Source organism: Coniophora puteana, assembly GCF_000271625.1.
Source record: "Coniophora puteana RWD-64-598 SS2 unplaced genomic scaffold CONPUscaffold_11, whole genome shotgun sequence".
Lineage (NCBI taxonomy): Eukaryota > Fungi > Basidiomycota > Agaricomycetes > Boletales > Coniophoraceae > Coniophora > Coniophora puteana.
This window is the reverse complement of record NW_006913063.1, coordinates 1,058,127-1,066,795: the sequence shown is the minus strand read 5'-3', so window position 1 is coordinate 1,066,795 and position 8,669 is coordinate 1,058,127. Positions and strand designations below refer to the sequence as shown.

The 8,669-nt window shown below is 50.0% G+C and overlaps 3 protein-coding genes across 3 annotated transcripts; 1 reads left to right on the top strand and 2 right to left on the bottom strand.

Annotated features, from left to right (window-relative positions):
- Positions 1-373: 373 nt before the first annotated feature.
- Positions 374-1,394, bottom strand: CONPUDRAFT_156990 (uncharacterized protein; the record flags this gene model as incomplete). The annotated part of the gene is made up of 6 exons (XM_007773953.1): positions 374-384; positions 443-566; positions 620-682; positions 741-807; positions 876-1,123; positions 1,188-1,394. 6 exons carry the CDS (start codon positions 1,392-1,394, stop codon positions 374-376), a joined length of 720 nt encoding a protein of 239 aa, XP_007772143.1.
- Positions 1,395-1,692: 298 nt separating this feature from the next.
- Positions 1,693-2,744, top strand: CONPUDRAFT_75598 (uncharacterized protein; the record flags this gene model as incomplete). Its single annotated transcript, XM_007773695.1, has 3 exons — positions 1,693-1,861; positions 1,907-2,334; positions 2,379-2,744. The coding sequence occupies 3 exons, from the start codon at positions 1,693-1,695 to the stop codon at positions 2,742-2,744; spliced, it is 963 nt and encodes a 320-aa protein (XP_007771885.1).
- Positions 2,745-3,190: 446 nt separating this feature from the next.
- CONPUDRAFT_62128 (uncharacterized protein) lies at positions 3,191-6,251 on the bottom strand (the record flags this gene model as incomplete). The annotated part of the gene is made up of 8 exons (XM_007773625.1): positions 3,191-3,985; positions 4,160-4,310; positions 4,680-4,853; positions 4,901-5,046; positions 5,102-5,270; positions 5,318-5,457; positions 5,526-5,938; positions 6,125-6,251. Coding segments are annotated over 8 exons (2,115 nt in total), but the record flags the coding sequence as incomplete, so codon positions are not given.
- Between the last annotated feature and the right edge of the window lie 2,418 nt (positions 6,252-8,669).

Genomic DNA, 8,669 nt, shown 5'->3' with positions numbered 1-8,669 from the left:
TCAGAGTGCGCCCAGCACCTCTGCATCGCTCCTATGCCCTTGGCACAGCAGCCCAGTGGCCTTGGTACGCTTTCCAGCATTCCAGGACACTTGGGTAAAAAGAGGTAAAACTTGCCTGTTGTGTGGGTTGAACCTAGAGCCTTGTGGTAGTGCCCAGAGCGCTGCAACCACTCAGCTAGTGGGTGTTGAGGTATACTTCTACTTGTGTCTTGTTTATACCTTCACCACCTTCCTTATCCAGTATCTCGCGACTTTGCCCCTATTTCGCCTTTCTCTACTCTTTGGCTTACTATGGAGAACTCCGAGCTACTGTACAGTTCCCAAACCTTATTTCTTTTCACCTATATAACCCTGGTGTCCACAGAGCGTCTCCTTACTTGCTCACTGTTGGACACCAGGTCAGTACCCTTGTATTTCGTCTTTATCAATACCACTTGCTCACTGTTGGACACCAGTGCCTCTTCTGAGTTTGATACTTCACCACCGCCCTCGCCACCTGCTGTCTGCTCTGTTGGTTTCCTGGTCCTTTTGGACCTTCCATCTGCCGATGTTGACCCCTCTGCGGTCTACAACCCACCCATCAGGTGAGCATACCAGAGAGAAGTCGGTGATGACATACCTTTTGTGCCTTTCCAGCTTGCTCGTTGGTGTTTCCGTGTGGCTGTTTACGTTTGAGGTTGATCTGTGGTGGAAGGATCTCGTTAGTGGACATGGCAATGACAGAGGACGTCAAGACTCACCCCTTCAATGAGTGGAACATGGACGTGGTCCATTCGTTGCAATCCCTGAGACCGGCTGGAGCTAACACTTGATTCGCGTTTGTTTCTTAGAGTAGTTGGATGGAGGAGGGACAACGAGGATGGGCTAGTACTCACTGGTATAGCCGGAAGACTTCCTCCCACCACTCGTTGCCGCCATGATCGTCCACGTCGAGACCAGACGCGGTCTGATAGTCGAGGAGCCACGTCATCTTCTCCTCGTTGTGCACCCACGTCTCAAACATCACCGCCGGGTCTTCCTCCGTACAGAGCCACTTGATTGAGGGCGGGAGCTTGATGTCCCAGTCGCCGCCACACGCCGGTGTATGTGCGTAGATGTACACGAGCATCGCGAATGTATCATCCTAGAGAGCAGCAGCGGCACCGGAGATGCGTGTCAGCAGAGGCTGAGAAGGCAGGATGACTCACAAGTTCAGCTCTGAGGCCCCCCGACCAGATGTTGCTCAGGAACATCAGGAACAGCTGGACTTGCAAGCCCAGCTGGTGGTGCAACCGGTTGACGAAGTGCTGCGCCTCGGCGGCAGTGGTGGGTGCGGGGTGGCCAGCGACAGACAACCAAGGCGGGGAACGAGGGGGAGTGTCGGCGTCAGGGTGGATGGCAGGGATTTGAGGCATGTGTAGCGGTGGTAGTGGGTGGTGGGTTGATGGTGAAGGAGAGAGAGTCGCGTCAAAGTTGTGAGACGTGGCGTTGTTGACATGCTGTTTGTTATTTGTTTGGTTCTGGTGGCAAACACTGTTAACGTGGCTTTCGTTACCGGTACCTGTGTCATAGCCGGTAACCGGTAGAACTGACGCAGATTGGCCTTGGCCCTGGCCCCACGCGCACTCCCCTTGCTTAGATGCCGCCGGCGCCTGTGGCTGCAAGGTATACATGCTCTCCCCTTCTGATGAGTGTGCTTCATCCTTTCCTGCCATGTCCCTCCTCCAGGATCTTGAGCAACATGTCTCTGATTACATGTTCATGGTTTCACACAACAAGGGGATTTACTCCGGCACCAAATGCCACCCGGCGATCTCTGAGGACCTGCAGAAAGCAGCTGGAGGGGCAGTAGACATGATCAGTCAGGCGGATAAGTGCACAGGTGCGGATACCAGAGCCTATAACTATGATAGCTGATATATTACAGTCCTACTTGACGGTGATATCCTCAACACGCTTCCTCCGCCAAGTGGCAGTGCAATGCATCTGGATCGTGAACTGAAGTATGAAAGGTGCCGGCTCCAGTTGAGATGGGACCATATGAACCACCCCTGGTATGAAACCACTGTTGATCCAACCAACAGCCACCTCCTTGCCATCTGGCCATTCAAGCTATGCGACCTCTCTGGTCCCATTCTGCTATGGTACCTTCCTGATGTGGTTCCCAAGTGGCTACAGGCCCTTGTGTTTGGGTCCCTCCTTCCGGTGCATAGGCAGCTCAAGGCTGGCATCAGCGCCACCAATGCTGCCATGTTCCGGAACCACACCAGTTTATTCCTCCCACCCCTGGCTTCCGGAATCCAACCTGGATCAATCAACCTGTCACCAGGCTGGTACCAATCTGGTCATGACAAGGTGTGTGGTAAGACCTTTATACTACGCTGCTGACAATTCATTAGGACCCCACCCATTATCCCGAACCCTCTGCTAACTGGAGGGATCTACAGGGGGACCTCGCCAGCACCGTGGTAGATCTCTCCAGCCTTCATGCCCTTGCTTCTGGCATCCTCCGGCTCATCCATCCATGGCAATACATCCAGGGGAAGGCTTGTATGCAGTCACTCAGCAATGATATTAACACCAGGGGCCACATCAGACAGTGGGCTTTGGTCTTCAATGCCGCCACTATACTCTCTAACCGAGAGACAGTCCTCCATAGAGATGGTGGAGGTACATATCCTTGGTATGACATCTTATCCACCCATGGGCAGTACCGGTATGGCCAGCTATCCTTTCCCATGCTCAGGATTGACCTTGACTACTGACCAGGCACCATGGTGCCATTCTGTGGCAAGCTCTTGAGACATGGAGTGCTGCACTGCCAGGGCGACCGGGTATGTTGGGCTTATTATATGAAGGAGGGTGTACACAGGCGTGCCATGACTGGGTTGGAACCAGAATGGGTGTATGGGAATTACAGTGGGTACTACACTAGCATTCTATGATTATGATACAGTTGTTTGAGGCCATGTACATCTACCAGAGTCATCTAATCCCAAGTTGAAGTCAGTTAGGGCTGGTTTGTCCTTGAGGAGCTGTTGAAACACGGATTCTGACATGGACACCAGTCACTCTGCAAGTGCCTGTTGGTGCCAGGCATGGGCATGATGTCCAGCTGACTTTCCAGCATCAGTTTCACACAATTGCTTCTATTCCCCAGCCATGTGTCGCCATGTCCAGGGAATCCACAACATTTCATGGCACAGGAGGATCAGCTCCTCCATGGCCCTGTCAGTCCGGCACCTGGCCTTTGTCCAGTGCATCCATGCAACTGACAAGCATCAGTACAGAGTCTTTCCGGAGAGATACCAGACTCACATTCATTCAACAGAGTGTCCCCATCCGGACTAGCCAACATTGTATCAACATCCAGAGTCCACAGCCATGATAGGCCCTCATGGCGCAGTCCAGTGGCATCTGGCCGGAGCTCTGCTGTTGAGGCCTTGAGGTCCTGCCTTGTCATGACCTGGTACTTGGTGATGTTGTCCTTGGGGCCTTTGAGTTCCAGCATTGCCTTCCGGGCGTGGTTGTAATAGAGCCTCTGCAGATTGACCTTGGCACTCTGGACATCAAGCTTACTGCGAGCCAATCCGCCCTGGTGCTGACTGCCCCGGGATTCTCTGACCTCCTTGTGCCAGATAAGAGACTGATGGCCAATGTGGTGCCGGATCTTCTCCACTGCATTGTTGGCCTGGCCAGTCCGGAGTGTCATTTCAGCCTCTATAACTTTATCCAAGCCATGTTCAAGGCAAGTGCTGCACCCGAATGCAGATAGAAGACTGATTGTTCTTGTCTCTGGCTCCAACAACGCAGCATTGGTCTCTTCCTCGTCCTCTGGGTCATAAGGGATGCCATCAGTACCATCCTCGTCACCTTCTTCGGCGCTGTCCATGATACCAGAGGCAATATCAACCACATATGGCTTGTCAGTCACAGCGCCAATCAGCAAGTTACCCATGTACTTGGGTGCGTCCTCAAGGAACTCTTCGATTATACGAATAAGGCACTGGTGCAGTCACTCCCGAGTGTTGGTGTTGCCCCGCAGGGATTGTGTGGCCATCTTCTTGGACAGGATCTGTATTTTGATCCTGGCCGAAACACTCAGACCTATAGCAATCAAGGTAAAGTGGGCTTACTGGAGCTGTTCAATGTTGATTCCTCTGTTGATCCATTGCACTACCCCAGTCAATTCCTCTTTTGCCTGGGTCACTTCAAGGCCGGTGGTGGCCCTGGAAGGGAGCTTGCGGATATCAACCTTGAAGACAGCATCATTGGCAGTGACCTTGTCGGAGTGTCCGGCATAGGCAGTTACCAGTCGTTGCAACCACTCGCTGACCAATCCGGGATCACAAAGAACCATCACCTTTTGGAGATCAATGGTAGCCTTTGTGTACCAAACCAAAGCAAGCTTCCATCCATCCTTGACCGTTTTAACTATGACATAGCGTCAGGACACATTAAAGACGATAATGGCAGACATACTGGACTTGTAGTTCTTGCCTTTGTTCCAGGACTCCATCTGACCATTCAGACTGTTGACCCTCGCCCAGGCTGACATCCTCTTGATGCTTTGTGCACTTGGGTTCATCCGGCCCCAGTTGCTTTCAATGATCTCACCAGCAGCATGGCCAGCACCGATAATGTGATCTGGAGAGTAGCGGGATACACACTTCTCCTTGTGGCCATGAACATGAAATAACCTGATCGCTGGAATGATCTTGAGGTGTTCAGGAATGGTGAGGTGGGGTGAGTCTTTGATCCACTGCTGTAGTTTGACAAGGTATTGGCATACAATGTCATAGAACAGATACACCCTTTTGTGCTTCCGGAGCTGCTGAAGCACTATGCATAGCGCATAGTCAATGTAGGCTTGTCTGGGGCCGGTCAGTGTAAGATACAACAGGTCTAAGGGTGACATTACCTTTCCCCTAGCAGAAAGTCAACCACCAAGCTTGCAAACCACAGGCCATGCTGTGCACACACAAGGGCGGCTAGACCAGTGACGGCCAGGTGGTTCCGTCTCTGACCGGCTTGGGATACTGCTCGATGATTATTGCAAGTGGATTTCTGCCGGCTCTCACCATCAGAGACAGACAGACATTACAATGGTTCTTTGACTTACGTGAGGGGTTTCTTTGGCTGTGGCCAAGTGAGCCTGATAGTTTGCTTTGTTGACAGTGTACCCCAGGCTGTCAGTTAGTGGAACATTGTTCTCTGGCCTTCTCATCGTGTAGCTCTGTTGCTTAAAGTTGCCATCCACCACCGCCCACCCATAGTACAACCATTCCAGGCTGTGGTGATGTCAAGACAGGAGGGATATCAGTGGTTTAAGACTCACCCTTTACTCTCCCAGTCATTGTCCAGGTTAATACCTGGGTGGGGGCATGCCACACATGTGGTGGCCAATGATGCCCCTGCTGCTTCCATCTTGCTGTCTCCATACCCGTGTCCATGCTTCTTGCGCGTTTTCAGCCGGAGCTATTGTCAGCCGCATCTCATCAGTTCTCAGTACCGGTCCTGGTGGCCATGAGAGGATACTGAGACACAAAACACATATTACATACCGGGACTGAATCCAGAAATGCCTCATTGGTCATCCTGGTGAGGCGCCGGAAATAAGAGTGTGGGGCCTCTTTGCCTTCAAAGTTGCACACCAAGAGGTCATCCAGTACATCAAAGGTGAAGATGGTCTTGGGGTTGGTTTGTGAAGCCGGATACAGTCGCAAATCAAAGAGTTGTTTGTGTGGTAGCTTGTCAGTACAAGTGCACCATACAACTGGAAACTCATAGACACCGGACTTGTCGACCACAATGATCGTCTCAGCATGCCCTCCACCTTTGCTGGAGGTGGGTGGCTGCTTGCTGGCAGTAAACTCCTTGAATGGCCGTCCTAGGTTGAACTCGGCTGGAGCACAGTCAATATCCTCTGCAGGCTCAGATGAGCCTGTGACGCCGGTCTCTGGAGACGAGCATGCTGCTGCACTGTCGTTGATGTTGGAATCCGCCTCAGCGCCGTCCTCGATGTCCATAGGAGTGTCATCTGGAACATCCACCCACATATCCTCATTGCTGGTTGATGTGCCAGAAACCGGCTCTGGAGCCAGAGGACTTTCTTTTGGGCGTCCTTCAGTGGATCCTGACCTACCAGGACACTTGTTCCTGCCATGTCCTAGACACAGAGTAACGCCAAGTTGAGCTGTTGTTGACGACTCCCAGTGGTTGCTCTCCCAGAACTCCACCTGGTGAAAGGCTGATGCTGATGAGATGCCCGCATGCACTCAGTACAAGATGCCGGAACCCCAAAGCAGGAGAGACATCTCCATGTCACCGCTCCCTTCTGACAACTCCGGCATCCAGCCATGTCAGAGTTCGCCTCCATGTCAGGAAGCTTATGCAAATACAACTCCTGGAACTCCATCCACTTCTCCATGAAGTTGCATTGCAGCTACAGATGTTACCATGGTCAGTTCATCCCCGGATAGGCAGACCTGTATAATGTATGTGCTCTCACCCATCTGGCCTTTGTCTTCTTGACAGTCTCTGGGTCTCCCTCTGGCGGTGGAGGAGGCTCGAACATTGGGGGTGGGCTCTCCTCAACCCTAGCTTGCTTGGATGTAGAGCCTTTGCCCTCTGCCTCTGTCTTGCTGTTGGCCGGTGCTGACATGTTCTGTGTTACCGGAGTGTGAGTTTTCTTCCCTTTCTTCTTGGTCACCTTCGTGGTTAGTATCCTGAGGCCCCCAAGGAACTGGGCACCTTTCTTGAACACTTGTGGTGGCATGGTGGTTGATGGGAACAAGGTGAAATTTTACTAAAGGTTCCGAGGCCATGTTTCAATGAGCTAAATGGACATAATGCGGCCAGTGTACTGAATGCTCCATGATTCATATTACATCTCCATTTGTCTATCAGGCACCTGCCGGCAATCAGGTCTTGGGACTGAGCAATCGGGGCTATGATTGGCACATTCATTCCGGATCAGGTTGCCATCCACGATGCTTCGATCACTCTTCATTATATCACTTGTCATGCACTCCGGCTTTTCAATCAATATCAAATTCATTACTGCTTGGCATATTAAAGCCTCCATGGAGTTTTACTCCACATTGGGGTATCATTCATGCACTGCCACTGGGAGAAGTCCACTGGTGGGGCCAACACAACTATTTCAACAAGCAGGGCCGCCGGACCCTCTGTGCCTACCCACGCACCCATTTGTATCAATTCCGCACATTTGGAGAATGTTGCCATGGGCTTTGTATCAAAAAATAATATCATGAAGCTGCCATAGTCTCCAGACCCTTGTTTTCCGGCTTTTAAAGAGGCAACTCCACTTTTTGGTGCATTCTTAAGGCTATTGCAGTCCTTATAGACTAGGTATTCTGCAAATTCCATTGCTATGGGCTTGGCCATGATGAGGGATCTCAGGTGTTGCTGTCTACTGCACTTCTCATCTTCATTCAGGAGGTGTTGGTTTGTAGGACACTCTGAAGAATGTCATGTCCCTAATAACATGTATATATGGGATAGCTTGCCTGTGTATTGTAGAGTTGACCAGTCCTCATATCTTTGACAAAGGCTTGCAGATAACTTCCACTACACTTTGAAAGTCTACCTTGTTGTTCTCCTTGAAGAAACCCCCAAGAAACAATTGGTTGCAGTGCTTACCTTCAGGTAGATGAACATGCCTCTTTCTGATTCCACAGGTATGAGTTATCCTGTGGAACCAGTTCCACTTGCACAAACTCTGTCAATGTTTTTCAAACACTCCTGGGTCCTATGAAAGTATATGTATCTAACCTCCGCATTCATGGAAGAAACAGCCTCTATGGTTTTTATGGAGGAAACAACACTTTTATGTGTGTTGTACAGGTATTACAGCGGATATGATCTTGTACTCATTCAATACAACCAGAGAGTGTGTCAACCAAGACACCATTCTATTTAAGTCACTTGACCAGTGGTGATTGTTTTGTGCATTCATGCAACCCCACAAGCAATGTGTAACTCAGTTGTTTACTGTATCAAGCTGGTAAATGAGAGTGGTGTTTGACACTCCATCACATTCCCTGAGACACAACATGTCAGTTTTCTTCACAACACTGTCAACACTCACTGTGTATGTTAGTATGTCATCTTTCCCAGCTTTTGTACTAAATACTTGTTCAGGTTGGTTTCTCTCTCTTTGTCATGATGTTGCATGTTTGAATAATAGAATCACAACAACTATTAGGAATAATGTTGCAAATAACTTTGTAATTCCTCCTACCTCACTTTGCCAGGTTCAGAACAAAGTTAAATAATGCCTGTACCCTATTTGCACATGCTGTAGTGTTGGCCATTGAGATCATGATAGAGTGGGTGAACTCTGTTGATAGATTGAGTCTGAAAAGTCTGGCTAATCAAGGTTCAGAAATTGTGTTCCAAGAGGCCAAATGTGAGGTTGGGCTGTGTTTGTGGTGTAGTGCCATAGTATGGACTTGAACATCCATTGACCAGCATTAATCTAGTTATACTGCTAACACATTTGGATCTCAAGGACAGCTGCATAAAACAGGATAAATGCATGAACATGGTGTGGACAGGTGCAAATGCAGATGGAAGCACCACAGCCTGTGCAAGTTTTGAGATTATGGTTGACTTACTTATAAGATGACTCCATAATTCACAAATCAGTAGGTGATGATAATCAC